The 21,718-nt window shown below is 45.3% G+C and overlaps 1 protein-coding gene across 2 annotated transcripts in view; it reads left to right on the top strand.

The window, feature by feature from the left end:
* The window catches only part of STUM (stum, mechanosensory transduction mediator homolog), a 62,442-nt gene that overhangs the window by 36,826 nt on the left and 3,898 nt on the right, over positions 1–21,718 (top strand). For both annotated transcript variants that reach the window (XM_018568214.1, XM_018568206.1), the window contains exon 2: positions 10,255–10,434. In XM_018568214.1, the coding sequence (XP_018423716.1) occupies positions 10,255–10,434 (180 nt within the window). The remainder of the gene's footprint in view (positions 1–10,254; positions 10,435–21,718) is intronic.

The following is a 21,718-nucleotide window of genomic DNA, read 5'->3' on the forward strand; positions in this document are numbered from 1 at the left end:
CAATGAAATGCCTCCTGAGGCAACCACCTCAGGCTGCCTCATTATAGGGATGGTGTCCCGACTTTTCATTGCGGGTGACACTGTCAGTCATTTTGGTGTCACCCCTCCAATGGTGGCACCGGGGTGCGAGCAGCACCACCCGCACCCCCTTGTGATGCCACTCGGGACGGTCCTGGGTTTAGATAAACTTTAATTTCACCTTCCCCCCATTGACTCCAAAAATGCTGATATTTTAACAAAATCCCCCAATGTTTCATCAAAATTTCAGTACAATGAAAAGTCTCCATCTGGCCCATCCCTAGTCAGACACGTGTTTTAGAAAAGCTTTTACTATGTAAACAACTTCTGCTGTAGCTCTAATTTCCAATTCAATTATACATAGTCAGTAACGCTGTTGTCTTTGATAACATCTCCCGTGTTATGTGAAGCATTACTTACATACTTCTGCGTTTTATACCTCCCCGTCGCCGGGAACGTTTCCCTATGATTTACTGCTCACTCTGGCGGATTTTCTCTCTTTCAGCGTTTAGTTTGCCAATTCATTTGCAGTAATTAATTTGTAAGAGCGGATTTGTAATGCAAAGCGGTTCTGAGTAATTTAATTAGTCGCTGTTTTGCCCACAAAACGGCGTCCTCGAACCGTAACGCGGTCTACTTGGTGAGATATTCCTGTAAAAATTCATGAAATGGGGACACTAGCTAAAGGCACTGATGAAATGTGGAGATGGGAACTGTTATAGCCCCTAAAATACGTGTTATTCTTTTAATGACACTTAAAGCCCAATTGAACATTCAGTTTCAATCAGTGAAAAACATTTCAAGCGCATCAAAACAAAAGGTGTACAAAGTCTACGGCTACATTAAAACAGGGACTTCTGGGATCCCTGCAGCAGGAATTGCAGGTGTCTCTGTTCAGAGGCGGCCGCTGTACCCATTGAAGTAAATGGCAGGGTGACAGCGGCCACATCTGTAAGCGGCAATCCACATGTATTTGTGCATGATACGATTATATGCGGTTTCCGCGTACCGAAGTCCAATTCAGGAAGCCAGGCGGCCTGTAATGACTTGACACCTGATTTCCTGATTGCCCCGCCCCCTCCTGCTGATCCGTCTCCTCTGCCTCTTCCACCTCCTCCACCACTGCCTCCTCGCCGCTTTTCTCTGCCTCCTTGCGTAGTCCATCCTTTGACGCTGCCGCCTCCTCCGCCCGCCCCCCTGAAGTCTGCCACCCAAGGCCAACGTCTTGTTTGCCTCGTGGCAGATACGCCCCTGTCTGTACGTAAACGATGCCCCCATAACATGCCAGTATGCCACAGGACCCCAGCTATGTACTATACAAAGCAGTATCCATGTACCTTGCCGCACTCCTTACCATATATCCCAAAAGTAATGGGTGCTCGTAATGACTGCGGGTGGCACCACTCACAAAAGAACTCCAATACATGTTAGTGTAAATTAGGGATGCACCGATACCATTTTATCGGTATAAAATAGGAGTACCAATATTTTTGGTACTCACCGATACCAAATGCCGATACCAGTGCCTTGTGCCCCAATTATCAGGAAGTCGGGCGGCGGATCATGACCCATTGCCCGGCTTCCTGATTGCCTGTGAAGCCAGTGTTCCAGTGAAAGAACACTGACTTCAGAGGCTGCCTGACTTCCTGACCAATCAAGAAGACGGGCGGCGAGTCATGATGTGAACCCGCCTCCTGGCATCCTGATTGAAGGCAGCTTCTTAGCCACTTTTTTCTAGGCAGCCTGGCTTCCGGACCAATCAGGAAGGCGGGCGGAACGTCATGACTCGCGTCCCGGCTTTCTGATTGGTTAGGAAGCCAGGCTGCCTAGAAAAAAGTGAAGCCAGCTTACTAGCCAATCGGGAAGCTGGACGGCACGTCATGGCCAGCCTTCCGGCTTCCTGATTGGCTAGGAAGTTGGCTTCAATTTTTTCAGGACAGCCTGGCTTCCTGATTAACTTGGAAGCCAGAGTCACATTTTTCTAGGCAGCGTGGCTTTCTGACCAGGAGGCCGGGATGCGAGTCATGATGTACCACCTGGCTTCCTGATTGATTATGAAGCAAGGCTGCCTACCAAGAAGTGAAGCTGGCTTCCTAGCCAATCAGGAAGCCTGGTGGCATGTTACGACCCGCCCCCTGGCTTCCTGATTAACATAGATGCGCCACATTTTTCATAGGCATTTTTCGTGGCTTCCTGACCAATCAGGAAGCTGAGAGATGGTTCATTACATGCCGCCCAGCTTCCTGATTGGTTAGGAAGCCAGGCTGCCTATATAACAAGTGAAACAGGCTTTCTAGCCACTCAGGAAGCCAGGAGGCGGGTCATAACCCAGCGCCTGGCTTCCTGGTTGGAAAGAAAGCCAGCTCCAGTGGCATCACAAGGGGGGCACGGGGGAGTGGCCCGCACCCAGGGGACACCAAAATGATTGTCATGTTGGTGTCATCCCCCTCTGAAAAGTCAGGCACTTGGTCAAGGACCTAGAGCCCGACGCTTGCTCGAGATAGGAGGGGGAACCCAGCGGCATACATTATCCCGGCAGGTGACGTCCCCTCCTCTATCTGCCGGCGTCTATCACCAAGATGGCCGTCGGCAGGTAACGGCGGTACCACGCGTGACGTCACTGCGGGGTGTCACCCGGTACCCGCACAGGGTGTCACCTCACCTCTGGATGCCTCTGGCAGGCTCCATGGTCCCTTGGCACTGGCGGTCAGAGGGAGTTTTCCCTCTGACCGAAAGTTCTGGTATCGGGTAAGGTATTGGAGCATTTGGACGAGTACGAGTACTCGCCCAAATACTCAGTATCGGCACTGATACTAGGATCGGTATCGGCACATGCAAATCCATTTTATTTATAGTTGTCATTCAAACGACAAGCGCATTTCTGAGCCTGATGAAGCGGACGCTGCGCGGCCCAAAAAGCGCTTGTCGATTGAAAGACAACTATCAATAAAATGGATGTTGCACTAACATGGAATCTGGACAGCTGTATTGGATGATATGCAGAGGCGTAACTAGAACCTTCAGGGCCCCAGTGCAAGAAACCATGAAGGCCCTCCCCCCCAACCGCCATGGCACCGCATGGTTAACAGGAAGGCTGCCGAGGTCCCCAGGAAGCGCGGAACCTCAGGCAGCCGCTTGTTTAAAATTTTAGTGCCGGTGTTCTGTCAAGAAAACGACCCAGTAACAAGGATTAACGAGGAAACCGGCATTTATTTACAAAGTATTAATTTGTAATTGTTAATTGTGACCGTTAATAATATGCCGTCCATGGCAGGAAATGATGGATGGAATATTAACAGTCGCAACGATTTAAACAAAATACTTTGTGAATAAATCCCGGTTTCCCCGATAATACTGGTCTGTGCGCAAGCACAGATGCTGAGGTCGGCAAATTCGACTACGTCGGCGTTCTCGACAGAACACCGGTATCTGCGTTTAGTATCGGGGCATTTTCACGAGTATGAGTACTCGTGAAAATGCCCAGTATTGGGAGTGGTGTATCCCTACTTAATAATAAAATGCATTACTGGGACTTGTAGTCCTACATAGTTGGAGCTATTCTGCATTGCTGTATAATCATCATACAGCAATGCAAAATAGCACCTGCTATGCGGGACTACAAGTTCCAGCAATGCATTATAATAAAAGTGAGCACTATATCACCAGCATCCCCTTTCCCCTCCAGACTTACCTTTCCTCTCCTGCAGGGCCCTCTTCCTCGTCTCTGCGGCTAGGGGGCAGAGCTAAGAGGAGAGGGTCCTCACACAGCAGAATGTGCAGCCCGGCGGTGCCTGCAGCACATTCTGCGGGACCAGTGACAGCCTCTCCATCCCCACCGCACTACTGCCCGTACATGCTGCGGGTGGCTGTGCGGCAAGGAAGGAGCGGCACGATCTCGGAGGGGGCTCTTCTTCCTCGCTGGGCCCCCCCAAGTGGCGGGAACGCAGCGACCCTGGTAGTTCCACCAGTGATGATATGTACTATAGCACATAAAACATGCCCCCACAAAACATGTCACTGGTTACCTATGGCATTTTTTTATGGGGGCATGTTTTATGTGCTATAACAACAAGCCAGCACCCCACCCCCCTACTCTTTTCAATTGATATTTTTTATTAAACACTTTGATTAAATGTTTTAAATACCTTTCCATTAGTAGAGAGGTCCAGGTGCAGAGGAGGACGGCGTCGGTCACAGGCAAGAAGAAGAAGCCGCTGTCCAGCCCAGTCCACGCGCAGGCTGCAGGAGGATGCTTTCTCCCTCGCTCTCCCTCCCTCTCTGATGTCACTTCCTCTCAGAACACCGTGACCAGAGAGAAGGAGAGAGGGAGTGACTAGAGACAGCGCCGCTCACTGCCCAGGTGAGCAAGTCTGCCGTTTGAATACTATGCCCGGGTGGGAGCCCGCCTCCCACCCGTACACAGGATTCAAAACCCGTACTATCCGGGTGAAACCCGTATAGGTGGCAACCCTATTTGGCGGGTAGGGGTGCGCATTGAGGAACCTGGCCTTGGGGCAGCAGAGAGTAAATCCGGCCCTGCCTGTCATGTATGTGGTTGTGACCCATATAAATGGATATTAAAAAATATAAACTCTGGCTGCTGTCACACTTGCTAGGTACCCCCCCATTATATATTCTTTTATTTATATCTACAACTTACTGGTCATGCTAATATACCAGAAGCAGAAGAGATAATAGCCAGCCTTTCCTTAGATCTGGATACCATTTCTCTGTGGGAACTACGGAGGAGTAAAGTCTTATTGACTGCTGAGGGATTCTTCATATCAAGTCTTTGCAGATAAGAAAATAAATATGTAAAGTAGGGCTGTGGAAATTAAAGATTAATTTCTTGATTAATCGTTAAACTTTTTGATCGATTACAATTATTTTGATCGCTAATGAAAACACTCACCTCTCCGCCAACTTCCGGGAGTCCCGTCGGCGATCCGGTGACATCACGGACTCCTCCCCCTTCCCCAAGTGGCTCAGTCTGCTAACGAAGGGAAGGGGGGAGGAGTCCGGTGACGTCGATGTCAGTGACGGCTAACGAAGGGAAGGGGCAGGAGTACGCTGACGTCGATGTCCGTGACGTCACCGGACTCCTCCCCCCTTTGTTAGCCGACGGAGCCACTTGGGCCGGTGAGTTTGCCCAAGAAACTTTCTGCACGAGCGCCAGCCAAGGCATTGGCCCATACACATACAGCACAGCAATGAAGTAATAAAATGAACTAGGATCACACTAATCCAGCACGTTATTATTCTGAGTTGCCCCACTCAAGCGGCGGCCATATTGAGTGGGGCACGTGAGATGAATAACGTGCTGGATTAGTGTGATCCTAGTTCATTTTATTACGTCATTGCTGTGCTGTATGTATATAGGCCAATGTAGTTGGATCTGTATGTGCGTTATAATTAATCGAAATTAATCGATTAATCGATTTTAAAAAATTTCGATTGATCGAACACGAAAATTTTAATCATTACCAGCCCTAATGTAAAGCAAAAAAATCAAAAATATTTAACACACTTATCTTTCATGTACATTTGCGGAGGACAAATTGAAGCTGCAAGTCTCCCAGACAGATCTCCGTCCTGAAATCTCCCATTTCTCTTTTTCTAGCTTGTTTACAAAGCAGTTTGCATAAATGAAATGGCTTAATGATCTCGTACATCTGTCAGCAAGGCTCAGCCACCAAATTGCGCTCCCCCCCCACCGAAAACTAACTCTTGTAAAGTTAATTTATTAGAGTAATTGAAGTGAATTATTTCCGTTGTTTTGGAAAAGCAGCGATGATGTGACATTCACACCCCCGGACTGCAATGATCAGTGAATCAGTCATTTCTGACACTGATATCTAATATCTTTGTTCCATTAGCAGTTATCTTTGTAAATATCTTTGTTCCATTAGCAGTTTGAATATATGAGGCATATTTATAGAGCAGTTTACCAAACATTCACTGTGGGTGAACCAATCACTTCCATGCACCTGAAAGATTCGCCTGTAGAGAAGGTTTGGTTAATGTCAGAATTACTGCTGTACAAATATGACCCAATGTAAACCCAATAACTAAAATCTCATGCAAGCATTATCACGTTAATGTCATATCAATAGTCTTTTTTAAATCTGCTGCTTTCACTAAAAAAAAACCCCTGGTGATCCAGTCATTAAAATCCTTGTTCAGGTACTTCTGGTTTTAGGGTGACAATGTGCTCCTGTGTTGTGCTTCTGTGTTGTCACCTTGTCACATAGGCTTCAAACAGAGATTACTCACATATTACACAGGCATGGTCTACTGTTGTCACCATCAAGAAATGTCATGCATCCATCGCTGGAGTGGGTGCAAAAAGGCTGCAGGAGATCAGGAGGTCTGAGATGGAACAAAGGATGACAGGTACATAGTTACATAATTAGGTTAAAAACAGACCAAGTCCATCGAGTTCGACCTATAGAGAGAATAAAAATAAAAACCTCCTAAAACAGAACTCTATGCACACAGTTACCCACAGTTGATCCAGAGGAAGGAAAAAAAACCCCCAATAAAGCATGGTTCAATGTGCTCCAACAGGGGAGAAAATTCCTTCCTGACCCCATAAGGCTGCCCCTGCAGTACATTTTCTCCACCATGTTCTGCATTGAATGATGATCAATCCAGAGCGTCTGTCATCATCCCTATGATGTGCTCTGCAGATCCCGGCACAGCAAGGAAGCCGCCATGCATCGGTAATTGGCTTGCGCCATGTGCTGAAGCAAAAGTCAGAGATCTGAAATCGGAATGTCTTAGAGAGCCTGGAAACAGATTTCATACAATGTACTATTATATGGGACCAGGGCCGTAACTACAGATCACGGGGTCCCATAGCAAAAATGTGATGGGGCCCCCCTGACAACCTCTCTCTCAGCTGCGAGTACTGATGCCAAGATCCCAAAGACTCCTCTTGTGCATCGGAAGCCGTCTCTACACTGTAGACTTTTCAGGGGATTAGAGTTGTCATTAACTGCAGCCACTCCAACCCTCAATGATATAGTATTGTATTATCTTCATATGTTCTATGTTTAATTTGCCTCAACAACCTAATGGGGCCCCCTTACAGCCCCAGGCCCCATAGGAGCCACCTGGGCTCCAACCTTTAATGATACAGTACTGTATTATCTTCATATGTTCTATGTTTAATTTGCCTCAACAACCTAATGGGGCCCCCTTACAGCCCCAGGCCCCATAGGAGCCACCTGGGCTCCAACTTTTAATGAAACAGTACTGTATTATCTTCACATGTTCTATGTTTGATTTGCCTCAACAACCTAATGGGGCCCCCTTACACCCCCCGGGCCCTATAGCAGCCGTCTGGGCTCCAACTCTTATTGATACAGTACTGTATTATCTTCACGTGTTCTATGTTTAATTTGCCTCAACAACCTTATGGGGGCCCCCCTGACAATCTCTCTCCGAGCTGTGGGCAATGATGCCAAGATCCCAAAGACTCCTCTTGTGCATCTGAATTAGTCTCTACACTGTAGACTTTATAGAAGATTAGGGTTTCATCAACTGCAACCACTCCAACCCTCAATGATATAGTACTGTATTATCTTCACATGTTCTGTGTTTAATTTGCCTCAACAACCTAATCGGGCCCCCTTCCACCCCCAAGGCCCCATAGCAGCCACCTGGGCTCCAACTCTTAATGATGCAATACTGTATTATCTTCACATGTTCTATGTTTAATTTGTCTCAACAACCTAATGGGGCACCTTTTCATGGTGAATCTTACATAGAGGGGCACGTCGTGCCTCTGACAGACATACCTTAAATGTTTCCCCAGAATCCTCTTCAAAATAAACAGGGGCTATCTAGTTTAATGTTATGTTATAGTATGATAGTATGTACAAAGGATTCTTACTGCCTTACCCTATTACCTCCCCAGAAAAAAAGAGATCCAGTAATTGCTATAAACACATTAAGATGTCCTTGACATTTCTCAGAATGAAGACCTGAGATTTGAGGATATAATGCATCTCATGGCGGTAATCTGTCTCCCAACATCATGTCTACATATCATATATTATTCAGAGAGATATTATTCTCTTCCTTGTGTGAGCGTGTAATATGAGAAATGTCACGCCACTTGTAAAAGACACTTAGGGACATGGTGAAAAAAAAGGTCATATTCTTGTTCATGCGCTTCAATTAAAGTGTAACTATGGGCAAAATAATGAGTGACATGTACAGTATGCTGCGGGCTATCACTGGCATCTTTTTTAAATCACCTGTAGCATAGTTTTATTACCTGTTGATCCTGCCAATAATTCTGTTGTTTTTCTACTTCCTTGAAGGCGGCACTCCAGAAAGTAAGTTCCTTGCAAATTTACTGTACATCGGTCCAGTTTGGCTTGATGTAAGCATCTATATCCGATATCCGGAGGGATGCTGGAAATCACTATACTAGTCCGTGTTACATACAATGATAGCTGTGATCTTCCAGCTGCGGTTCCAGTGGCTTCCTGTTTGCATACTGAATGCAGGGAGTCACTCATTTACCAACGCTGCCATTCAGAGAATGCCATGTATTTTTTTTCAATGAATACAAGGCATTTTCTGATTGGATGAGGTGGAGAGGAGGGGCAGATAACATCACGATCTCCACCTCATCCAATCAGACAGCGATGTATTCCATGAAGAAAACACAATGGGGGGAATTTATCAAAGCAATTGCGACAGTTTTAGCCTCTTAGATAATTTTTTGATGTGCAATTCTGTTTTTAACATGTGCGGCCGTTTTGAACAGAGCTTGCACTAGTTTTCCAATTGCACGTGTTTTGCACCTGTTTTACGAAAGTTTGCAACTGTTTACATCTGCACCTGTCCTGCCGTTCTCTGCAACTGGAGCATCACCTAACAAAACAATCGCAATTTTAGAAGTCCCCACGACCACTTCTTCAAAAAGCCATGGTTAAGCTTTGTGCCTGGAGTTTCGAGTCTTCTTTCCTGGAGTCTATTAAACCTAATTTATGAATAACATTACACTAGCAACATAAATCTGGCGCAAAGTGCGTCAAATATATTCCGTGAAAGTTTAAACACTCGCAATTGCTATGATAAATTCCCCCCAAGGAGTTCTCTGAATGGTGGCAGTACTAAATAAGTGACTCTCTGTGTTCAATATGCATAGGGGAAGCCACTGGAGCCACAGCTGGAAGATCTTGGCTATCAGTATATGTACGCAGGAAAATTGCGAGACCGCACACCAGCTATGTCTAAACTCTTCCTTTATTCTTTCATAAAAGCATTACACACGACATGCATGGAGACCTGTGACGCATTTCAAGCACACAGGTGCTTAGTCTTCTCACACACACGTGACGTGCCTGTTTGCATGAAACCCAATGCGCCAAAGGTCTCAATGCATTTCGTGTGTTATGCTTTTGTGATAGAATATAGAAAGTTTTGGACAGAGCTGGTGCGCCAGAGTGCAAGCAATAATTATAGGGCTTAATTATTCATGGTTAACTCTAAACTGATGACCTGTACCGGCTTTACAAATGTCGCCAATGGACAATTTAGCGTACCTTATTATTTCACAGGCACACACAGCTTTTAACCTTGGCATGCTGGGTAATGGTATCTATTTACTCGGCACATCCTCATCTTTTATATTTGACAAAAAAATTGGGTACTATATTGAAGTTTTGTGCACTATAACTAACTCAAGTGTATTTTTTACGGAAATTTTGGGCTTAATAAACAGTTGCTAATATTAATATATGATAATATAGTTGCTGATATTATGCAACATAAAAATTTGCACCTGCTGCCATTTTATTCTGCAGCGTCTGTGCTTTTTTTTAGGAAATATATTATTCTTGGGGAGGGGGGTTTAAGTAATTTGCAGGCCTAAAATGTGGATTATAACGTGTGTTCCAAAAACTTAAAAAAAAACTCTGGCAGCGACAGGATTAAAATATGGAAATAGTTTTGAGGTTCGTGTAATTTCTGACATTGAAACGAATGAACAACAAAGTCAGAATCATTGAGTCCTCACCTGGGAATTTTCATATATATAAAAAAGAAAAGAAAATCCATTTGTTCCGTCTAATGTTCATTGTGGTATAATTATGACCAAAACCTCCTGAATTATTGATGATTTCCTGTATGATTTCTTGCTCTGTTCCATTAGACTCGGCCGTTTTTGTTCCCCGGGGTCACCGTATCTGACCCGTCTCTCTTTCTCTCTGTTTTCAGGGACGTTCGTATCAGCGTTTACCGTGCTGTGCGGAGCCAGGACAGACCTCCCCGACCGACACATATGCTGCGTCTTCTGGCTGAATATAGCCGCTGCCCTCATCCAGATCCTCACCGCGATCGTCATGGTCGGCTGGATCATGAGCATATTCTGGGGGATGGACATGGTCATCCTGGCGAGTGAGTGTCTCGTGTTTTACAGAAAATCTCCAAATAACAAATAAAAAAAAAATCAGCCAGTGAATTTAACTGCAAATGCTAGAACGTCCGATCAATTTACTATAAGGGCTAGTTCACACCAGCCCCAGTGCGTTCTGGCACAATTCAGTGCCGGAACGTACTGGATGGCATCCCGGCCAGCTGACTACGTTCTGTGGCGGTGCATTGAAGTCAATGGCACTGCAGCCACGCTCCCCCCTTGGCTGCAGTGCGATCGCCCACACCGGAACGCGTGGCACATCAATGGTCCGGTCCGGTCAATGGTCCGGTCTGGTGCGATCAGAAAAAATAGTGCATGCAAGTTATTGACTTCAATGCACCACCACACGCCCTACTGGCCCACAACGCAGTGAGCCGGCCGGGATGCGATCCAGTGCATTTTGGCACCGAATCGTGCCAGTACACACTGAAGCTGGTGTGAACTAATCCTAAAGCTGAACTCCAGGAAAACAGCTTAATATACAGGTGAAATACATATATGGTGGCTGTTCTACCTACCACAGCATTTCTATTCTGGTCCATCCAAGCCCAGAGATTTACACAGTCCTGCCAACCTGTGCCAGGACTGTCCCTATAATGAGGTAGCCTGAGGCAGTGTGTCTGCTTGGCACAATGTTTGCAGTGTGTCTGTCACCCCCTTTCCGGCCAGAGCGTCCCAGGTTACTAAGAGCCAGGTAGGAAGATGTGTAAGCGCCATACACATCTCCGCGCCCAGCTCTTAGCAACCTGGAAGGCTCTTGCCAGCGTCCTGCGGGGCTCCTGGCAACCAGTGACATCCCCAGAGCTCAGTGAGATGTCAGCCAGAGCTAGATGCACCCCTGTGGTGACCTGTCCTTTCTCTGCTGCAGTTAAGCAACATAAGCAGGTCACCTCCCCACCCCCTGCCTGTGATTGGACCATGAGGAAGTACACTGATTAAGTCATCTCGCCGCTCCCTCCTACTATCAGCATGTTCCTTGTTATCACATAAATGCAGGACACCTGATTGGCCCCCTTCCTCTCACAGCCCTTCCAAGATGCTAACACCAAGCCAAATTTTGTAACTTACCTTCTGAGTAGTGCTTCTTGCTTGTGGCAAATGATTCTTTGGCAGCGACCGCCATTTGCAAGCTCAGGACATTAAACTCTGATTGTCTGCAGCCTGTAGGTCACCATTAATGGAGAAATGATTATTCTATGTTGCAGCTGTGAATAAGCGCACACAGTTCAATGATCACTGAAGGTCACAGGTCTTAGACTAAAGCTGTGCCGCTGTCAGAATACCCAAAACGTAACTGCAGCTGAGAATTTTCTGACCAGTTCCTTCGACAAACGTTGGGTGGTGCTGGTACATATCACAAGTTTCTAAATTCGAGCAGTGTATGGCCCGCTTAATGACTGGCAACTAATCAGCATGATTCCCAATTATGAGATCACCATAATACTCAATGATAGTAATTCTCTATCTGCAGCCTGCAAATGTCAGATACAATTACAGTATTAAAAAAACAAACACTCAAACAGAAGCAGCCTGCCAAAAGAGATTACTTATAAATACCTTCCCTGTGGGCAGTGACTCCAATATTTGCTCTGTTGCTTCCATGTGTGTGTCAGATGATGAAGCCAACGCATGTGTCTGATGCCTGGTCTGTAGTGACAAAGCAGCTGACGAGAGGAATGTCTGTGACTCGGTGGTGTCATTATGCCTCCATTGGAGTCTTCAGGACACTGTGAGGACCCCACTAATATGCACCCAATGGGAAGTTCCCATGTCAACAGCAAGCTGACACCTGAGGGAGAACCCTCTTACTTTGCAGGAAGGGAGAGAGATGACTCAGGACCCGGCATGTCACGCGGATTCAAGTTAATATTTTTGTCATTTAGCATATTAATTTTTAAATGCTATTGGGGGATGAATTCGAGGGGGGTCTATGGGTAGAGGGGACTTTGACAAGAGGAGATTTAAGACACACTGATAAACTAATGATCATACAAGTCTTCATGATGAAGATGCAACATGGTGGACAAAAGGCCAAATAGCCGATAAGTAGCTGGTTGTCCTTGTCTTTCATCCAGTCCTGAATGTCATGCACCTCTATACTCCTAATCAGTGGGTGAGGTTCATATTTCTATAATGCCTGTTTCCTGGATCTGAAACCCAGCAGACAAAATAGACCCTCCTCCACTTATCTGGCTTCCCAATGTTGCTCTGTCTCCGTAACGAGGACGGTGGAAATGCAATAAGAATGTTAACTGTCTCTGTTAACAGAGGAACAATGTAAACATTTAGGACCAGCACGGCTCTGTCCTGTAAACATGTCAGAAACAGAAGCTGATGCAGTCAAGTTATATTTATAAAAGACACAATATAGGTATTGTAGTGAAATGTATACAGTGTATGGAGGACATTCTGGTTTCCTGCCCTGTAGACGAAGCGCTGATTCATTTCGATATACTTGAGAAGTGCATCATGCCGGTATACATTCTGTGTGGGCTTGATGGGCTGCTATTGTTGGTTCCAGTGCAGAAGTCCTTAGTTCAATGTTCAACATTTTCTGTTATTATTTTTTTGTTCTTTTACTTTCCCTCCACAATCCCAAAAATACCCTGGTTATTAAGGAGCATTTCACAGTGTGGCCCTGCTTGGAGGTCTACCCGGAGGTTCGCAACCATGCCTCAGCTCAGTTCAAACTTCTGTTCATGACTGGGGGACGGTGTGTAGGCTATCTGCAGAGTTTGGACCCATGGTTGTCTCTTGGTCCCTGTATATTCTACCAGTGGACCCCTTCTACCTGGAGGGATGTCAAGCTTTAAACAGATGCTGGGAAACCAGCTGCCGACAAGCCTAAATAATTCCCATCACAACACAATACAACTTTCAAGCTGTAGGTATTGTAGTCCACATGCATGATTTTTCTGATTAAGTCCTGATGAAGGTGATGGGTTTGGGGCCTCCTAAATGTGTTGGCTAACCTACTTGAATCCCCCCTTTACTCCTATAGAATAAACTTGTATCTGAACTATTTCAATTGGTCTGGCACGTCCACTTCTATATCTACAGTTAGACAGAAGGCTGCCCATAAGCACACTCTGAGATAAATTATTTTCTGCTTTAGCGCAGTGTGAATGAGGCTTGAGCAGTTCAGATACTTTTTCCACACATAGGCTACTTGTCCACATTCTCCAGTCTTTGAGATTACTCTTTTATGCTTTTTAAAGTGAAACTCTGGCCTAAACTATTTTTTTTTGTTGTGTTTAGAATGAGAATAGTTTTTTAAATTGAATTCTTCTTCAGATAAGTTATGAGTTTCATTGCAAAAACTAAATATAGATAACCAAATAATAAATATTGAAAGGGAAAAGAAGTGTAGAAAGGAGAAGAGGTAAAAGAGGAAGAGAGGTCCGATCTTCCCGGGTCCAGCTTGGGCTAAAAAGCAAAACAAAACAATACAACAACATAACAGGACAGCTCCCCAAATGAGTCTGAATCAGGCTCAAAATCTTTATTATTCAATCTAGCTGTTAGATATTCCATACTTCGTACATCATCAATGCGCGAGACGAACTCAAATTTAGATGGAGGGAGCGTACGTTTCCATTGACGCCGTCAGAATATGTTTCACTAGTTTTTGATGATATTTACGGAGCTGGATGTATGGAAGACCCAACAAATAGCGAATGGGTAACAAAGGAAAAGTGGAGCGCGTTAAATGTTCAAGTGTAGATCTAACCATCCTCCAGAAGGGCTGGATCTCCTCACAAGTCCAGTAAATGTGGAATAGGGAACCCGGATGTTTGCCACATCTCCAATATCTGCTCTTTTTGACCCCCTGTTGACAAAACAAGCACTTCACCATTGCAATGCAGAGGTAGCTCCACTGCAAGGGTGAGTTTTTTTTAATATCACCCGGAGTTCTTGGAGTTCGGCTTTAAATAACTCAGCAGAAAATCACCACCGCCTCATACTGTTGAATCCGGCAGACAAAACCTAAACATAACCACGGTTATCTACTATCACTGGCATAGATCTATAATCGTGCCATCTTCTTTGCAACTAGAGAATGAACAACTGACAAACAATGTGGGATCAGTATTTCCAGGAATCCAAACACAAGTAATGGGCCCACTTGGCACTCAGTCCATAAAAGGTAGAGAGTTTGTGCAGAACAATATCTCCAATATCTAAATTACTGAAGTATAATTTCAACAATCTTTGTAGAATATACAGAAGTCTTCTAATGGGTAGAAACAAAAAAAATATCTCAAACATTCTTGTACATATACAGTATTTCCAGTCTCTAGATAATATGATATATAGATCTGAACATATTTACTCTAATTCACTAAATCAAAAAGTTGAAATACCCTCTATGGTTAAATGTGTGTGGACACCTGACCATCACTCCTGCTTAATGGCCAAAAGTACGTTGGACACCGTGTCCCCAGTGAAGAGTGTTGTTAATACTACAGCATACGGAGACATTTTAGACAATTGTGCTCTTTCAACCTTGTAGGAACAGTTTGGTGACGTTTATTTTCTGTTCCATCATAACTGTGCCCCTGTATACGAAGCCAACTTCATAAAGACATGGTTTGAGGAGTTTGGTGTGGAGGAACTGTTGTGTCCTGCATAGAACCCTGACCTCAACCCTACTGAACATTTTAGGGATTAACTCGGAGGGGTGATTGTGTGCCAGATCTTCTCATCCACCATCAATGCCTGACCTCACAGATGTTTTTTTTGTCTGAATGGACATAAATTCTCACAGACACCCACCAAAATATTGTGGAAGGTCTTCCTAGACCAACCAATATGGCCAAAAGCATGTAAACACCCCTCCAAAGGAGTTCAGGTGTCTCTAGTGAAGACTACTGTTGATACCACAGCTTGCACAGACATTTTAGACAACTGTGCACTTCCAACTTTTTGGTAACAGTTTTGGTGAAGCTCCTTTTCTGTTTCAGCATGGCTGCCCCCTGTATACAAAGCCAGCTTCATACAGACATGGTTTGATGAGTTTGGTGTGAAGGAACTTGAGTATCCTACACAGAGCCCTCACTACAAGCCTACTGAACACCTTTAAAATGAATTGTGTGTGCCTGTTGTGTGTCAGGTCTTCTCATCCAACATCAGTACCCGACCTTAAAAAAGCTCTTCTGGGTTAATGGGCACAAATTCCCACAGATACCCTCCATCTCTTGAGGGACGCCTTCCTAGAAGATTGGAGGCTGTTATAGCCGCCAAGAGGAGGTCAACTCAGTATCATTACTCATTGATTTAGAATGAAATGTCCAACAAGCTCATATAGGTTTGATGATCAGATGTCCACAAGCCTTTGACCACATTATAAATTCTTGCCACTGCACTCCCAAGTGACAAGGGAGAATTAAGCCGGCTTTCTGGCCAATCATAAAGCCGGGGGGCGGGTAATGACTCGCTGTCCGGCTTCCTGATTGGCCAGCTTCTAGACGAGGGAGTCCGCTTCCCGGCCAATCAGGATGCCGGGCAGCGTGTAATGAATCCCTACCTGTCATCCTGATACTGGAAGCTCAGGTATCGGGTTAGACATCGGAGCATTTGGGCGAGTACGATTACTCGCCCAAACACTCGGCATCGGCACTCATAGTAGTATTCAGCCCTTTAACCCAAACAGCCGCACTCCAATGCCATAACTCCAATATGATCAACTTTTTCAGCTCCAAAGCATAACGCTCAGTTCCTCCTGAGATCTGCTCACTACTAACGCGTTTCTCTGCCAACACGCTTAATCATAGAGCTACAATTAAGTCCAATGGTGGTGAAACACAGTGAGAAGACCTCAGGAACTGAGCTTTGGAGCTTTTGGAGCTAATAAAGTTGATTATATTGGAATTATGGCATCCGAGCGGGTCTGTTTGGGATTCAAGGTTCCCATGCAGACTGGGTATGTGTGCACCCAAATTTGCATGCTGAAGTGAGAAAAAGTGCACCAAGCAAAGCGATAATAGGAAGGAGAGTGTTCCTAGGGGGGGATTTCTGGGTTTTGATTGACGCAGCTAGACAAGTTTGTCATGTTAGGCAGAGTTCTGACATGTGAAGAGAGTGGTGACTCTGAAGATAGATAATTGCAGCATCAGAACATTGGAGTTTTAGTCTGGGGGATAAAGCAATTAATTACGTAGATCTGGACTAGTCACCATAAAAAAAATGTTTTTTTATTGGCTGGAGCGTCTTTTGTAAATGCAATTTTCTTTTTTGTTGTTACGTTCTTTGACGGTCTCCGAAGTTTGTGCGTTGGACAGTTTTTTTCGCTGACTGTGATTGCAGAGACACCGGCTTTTCTTGACCCACTTCTCTCTTTTTCCCTTGTAAGCCCCTCCCCCCATCCTCTGCAAACATTATCCACCCACAGGAGACACAGAGAGCCCTGCTTGATGTGCAGCCTTTAGGCAGATGGCTCAACCTCCTCCCCAGAACCTCAGCGTCTCCTGCCAGGGGCTGTCTAAGTAGAGATTTCTTTCTTTTTAATGAGCCTCTGGTGTCCCCTTATATTGGCGTCTTCTCATTTACCCCCTTCTGGGATGAGAGGGGGGATGTTACCTACATTTTAATAACAGAAGTCATCCAGTTCCATTTTGCTGTATACATGCCGGTTTTTTTATAGCTCTGTGTGTCAGGAAATTATCATACAGAAGGTGCACAGATTCCTTTCCGCGTTGTGAAAAATGAAAAAAAAAAAGGATCATTCCCTGGCATAGAAAGCGAAGGGTCTGGTAGACGCTGTGCGATATTCTGGGGCTTTGCAGCTCTGCAGGATCCCATCTCATCCATCAACGGGCCGGGAATTATTTTCGTTAGGGTCCTGAGCCGGAATGAATTAGCCAAACAATTGGCACGAAATTTACATTTATTTAGCTTTACTCTGATGGATGGATGCCCTGATAACACGTCTGTGCAGTGCTGCGTCAACGCGTTACCTCTGTTTAAATTACAAAGTTACTTTTAGATCCTTCTTAGATGGTGATGAAAGGTGCGACATTAGCGAATCTTTGCTCAATCTAACCATTTATGTTCACGTGTTTGTAGGCACCTCCATCAAACCCCCCCCATTCCGAACTTCCTCCATCTGCCTCCTTTTGACGAGCGAAGGTAGATGTTTGTAAGAAGATCCTTTGCCAGAAAAAGTATTTGGATGTCAGGTTGTGTACAGGCCATGGGGCAGCTGGGAGTAGGGGGGCAACAGGGGTGTGGAATTCCTATCTCCCAATGCCCGGGACATGCAGTTCCGGGCGCCGGGCGGGTAGATGTTTTCTACATTTAGCTCTGCTTTGGGCAAGCAGAGCTAAATGTACAGCGGGGAAGCCGTCGCTTGTTTGCAGCCTGCAGGTCTGCCATTCTCCAAGGGGGGGTTTGGGGGAGGGAGGGGGGGGGGGCATTGAGGAACCTGGCCTTGGGGCAGCAGATACAGTAAATCCAGCCCTGGTTGTGTAAAATTTTGCTGGGACGTGTATGAATTTGATAAAAATCAATTTTGTTTGCCATTGCAAACCAAGTTCTTACCAACTTTCATTTAAATGTATTCCTCAATAGACACAAACTATATAAATTGACACTAAATGCGTTTACATACATAGATATTACCAGGGGCCTAACTAGAAATCACAGGGCCCCATAGCAAAATTTTGTATGGGGCCCCGTGATTTCTAGTTACACCCCTTGCAGAGCCCACTTGAGATCCCACACAGCCCACCTGAGGGTGACCCTGCAGAGCCCTGGGCGATCATTGGACGACACTTTTCGTTCGATGATCGAACCGTCGTACGATTTTCGTACGGCGGCCCCATCCTGCCCCGATTATCGCAAGGTTGGATCAGCGGTAATTAGAAGCACCTGGACAAATTCGTGGATCGTACGAATTTTGACGTTCGGAAACGCCACCAACCTTGCGAAAATCGTACGATCAACTGAAGTTTTCTAACCTGCTGGAAAGTCAAAAGTCGATCGATTGTACAATATTTGCGGTTGTACACTGCCCATCAACCTTACGAATATCGGATATTCGTAAGGTGTATGGGCACCTTAAGACAGGAAGTGTGTTGCTGGCAGGTTCCTGTGTCCTCAGTGGCCCAGTGTCCATTGACCCCGTGGTACCTGCCATAGTCACACTGAATAGTGCACCCCTACAACACCCCTTCAAGGATTTTTACAAATCAGCATTGTGAGAGATCATCTATACAGCATCAAGTTTGGTTAGCAAAGCTGCTGCAAGCTCTCTGGCAGCCTGAAAGCCAATTAGAGCGGACCGATCTCAGAGAATATTAGCACTCTGCCTAATGCTTCTAATGATGAGATTAATGCTAATTACATTAAGTCCAACCGCCGGCAGACACTGCTTTTCCTTCTATTTTGTATATTTATGAGCAGACGATTGCCGACCAGACTGACAACGCTCAGGCTCCTACTTGATGCTTTTTGTATTTCTTCCCCCCGAGGGAAACTAAAATGCTTTTTGGTCAGTTTTATTTTCTCATTTTTTTCAATTTTATTTCATGTTTGTCTTTTTTTTCCTTAAAGAGAACCTTTCACCTAGTATGAAAAAATCAAATCAGATACTGCAAAAAAACAGATTACAGGGGTGGGCAACTGCGGCCCTCCAGCTGTTGTGGAACTTCAAGTCCCATGAGGCATTGCAAGACTCTGACAGCCACAAGCATCACTCCCAGGGGCAAAGCCATGATGAGATTTTGAGTTTATCTGGAGTGTCGAGGTTGCCTAACCCTGACATATGACAATAAAAAAATACTCGGTCCTTGGAGTCTAGCAGCATTTACCTAACTGCCGCAGTTTTGCCAGAGTTATTTAGATTCTGTGCCGCCATCTTGGATTCAGGAGTCGGCTGTCATTTACTGGTTTTCACCACTGACCCCTTGCTGACGCATTGGTAGATCTCATGCTTGTGCAGACCAAGATCTATTCAGCTGTGGTGAAACTACAAATCTCATGATGCATTTGTCTGTCGGAGTCATGCCTGATGGGAGTCATGCCAGTGGCTGTAAGAATCTTGCAATGCCTTATGGGAGTCATGCTAGATGGGAGTCATGCCTGTGGCTGTGAGAATATTTTCACCACAGGCCCCTTGCTGACACACTGGTAGCTCTCATGTATGTGCAGACCAAGATCTATTCAGCTGTGGTGAAACTATAAATCCCATGATGCATCTGTCTGTGTGAGTCATGCCTGTGGCTGTGAGAATCTTGCAAAGCCTCCAGCTGTTGTTTGCCCACCCCTGGTTTAGTGGGTGCCATGGTGTCCTCTATGCCGGCACAAAATCTCATGAAATTATGGCACTTGCAGTCCTGCAGCCATCTGGGTATGCGTATCCCAGGAGGCTGGGGATGAAGAATGGGATACGTGACTCTCACCTAGGCAGCTCACCAGGAAAGGAAATTGGGAGTATTAAAAACAGAAATAAATTTTGTAAGTGGTGGGGGGAGGGGGGTTAAATTTTATATTAAACTAAAAATTAAAAATAACATTTTGTGAAAATTCACTTTAAAATGTATTTCCACTTTTACAAATTGGGGTAACACCTATTTTATATTTGAAATATGTTACATATTTGTTAAATGTTCTCATTTACAAAACTTTATAAAAATATTTAATAATGTCTGCCTACCATTTTACTTGCTCTTTTCTGAAAACTCCAAAACAGAAGTTTCAAGGGGGAGACTGGTGGGGGCTGGGGAGTTAATATTTGCCATAATTAATCCTGTCTGTACCGTGCTGGCAGATCTCATTATCAGTTGCAAACCAAGGGTTAAAGATCTTGAACCATTATATGATAATAAAAAGAAACTCACTCTCACTATTAAATTGTTCAGAAGAGCTTGCAGTCTGCCCAAAGGCCTGCTCCAAAGAAACCTTATGTAAAAGCTGGAAGGTGAAAATAGCTGAGCGTATGCCCAATTTCACCTATAGCAGCCAGTTTTCCTTAAAGGGTAATATGTCTACCAGTACACAGATGCCCCCAGGGCTTAAGGTACAAGCTATATTCACAGGACAAAGACATCACCCAGTAACCCACAAGAAAGAAGGAATACACACTGTGAGAGATGTCAGAGTCAGTATATAGGTGAGGGGTCAGGGTAGGCAGTAATCCAAGAGATCAGTTGTTATCCAAGCAGGGATCAGGCCAGGTGGCAATCCAAGAGAGTAGTAATTATCCAAGCAGGGGTTAGGACAGGTTGCAATCCAAGAGAATAGATGTTATTCAAGCAGGGATCAGGCCAGGTAACAATCCGGGAGAGTAGTTATTATGCAAGCAGAGGTCAGGACAGGTGGCAATCGGTGAGGGTGGTCGTTATCCAAGCGGGGGTCAGGACAGGTGGCAATCAAAGAGCGTAGTCATTTTTCAAGCAGGGGTCAGGCAGGTGACAATCCAAGAGTGAGGTCATTATCCAGGCAGGGGTCAGGCCAGTTGGGAATCCAAGAGAGTAGTCATTATCCAAGCAGGGGTCTGGCTAGGTGGCAATCCAACAAAGTAGTCCTTATTCAAACAGTAGTCAGGGCAGATGGCGAACCAAGAGAGTAGTCATGATCCAGGATGGGGTCAGGGCAGACAGCAATCCCAGAGAGTAGTTGTTGTCCATGTGAGGGTTATGGCAGGTGGCAATCCAAGCTAGTAGTCATATCTGAAGCAATGGTCAGGGCAGGTGGCAAATTCAGGGAGAGGTCATTATCCATGCAGGTGTCAGGGCAGGCAGGATTTCAAGCAAGTAGTCGTATCAGAAGCAAGGGTCAATAACAGGGTGATCAGATCAGGCAAGGCAGAGCACAGGTGCATGGGTCAGGAGCCAGGAACCTGAATGCTATCACAAAACCGGCCCTGGGCTTGTGATGTTCAAATTAAGCGCCTGAGAGACACAGCCAGTCAGCCGCGAGGAGGCAGGGCAGCTCAGGCCGACAGCTGCAACCGACCAGAACGCGGGTTGTTGGGCAGGCCATCAGCACCTGGGGGAGAGACAAGCGGAGCGGAGTGGCTGGACAGGAAAAGGTAGGAAATGTTTAGGTGTGCTGTGTGAATGGGAACACATAACAAATATTTATTGGGGGGTCTGCCAAAGTGGAACTACACAAAAACTTTATTACCTTGTGATATATAATATTTTTTGTATACATTTTTTATTTAATGAAAAAATATTTATTACAGTGGGCGATGTTCTTTTTAGCCTCTGTGCACGGACTAATTAAGATGTCCTGTCTGTGCTGGGAGAGAGGAGGGAGGGA

Source organism: Nanorana parkeri, unplaced genomic scaffold (assembly GCF_000935625.1).
Source record: "Nanorana parkeri isolate BGI_ZX_2015 unplaced genomic scaffold, ASM93562v1 scaffold31, whole genome shotgun sequence".
Lineage (NCBI taxonomy): Eukaryota > Metazoa > Chordata > Amphibia > Anura > Dicroglossidae > Nanorana > Nanorana parkeri.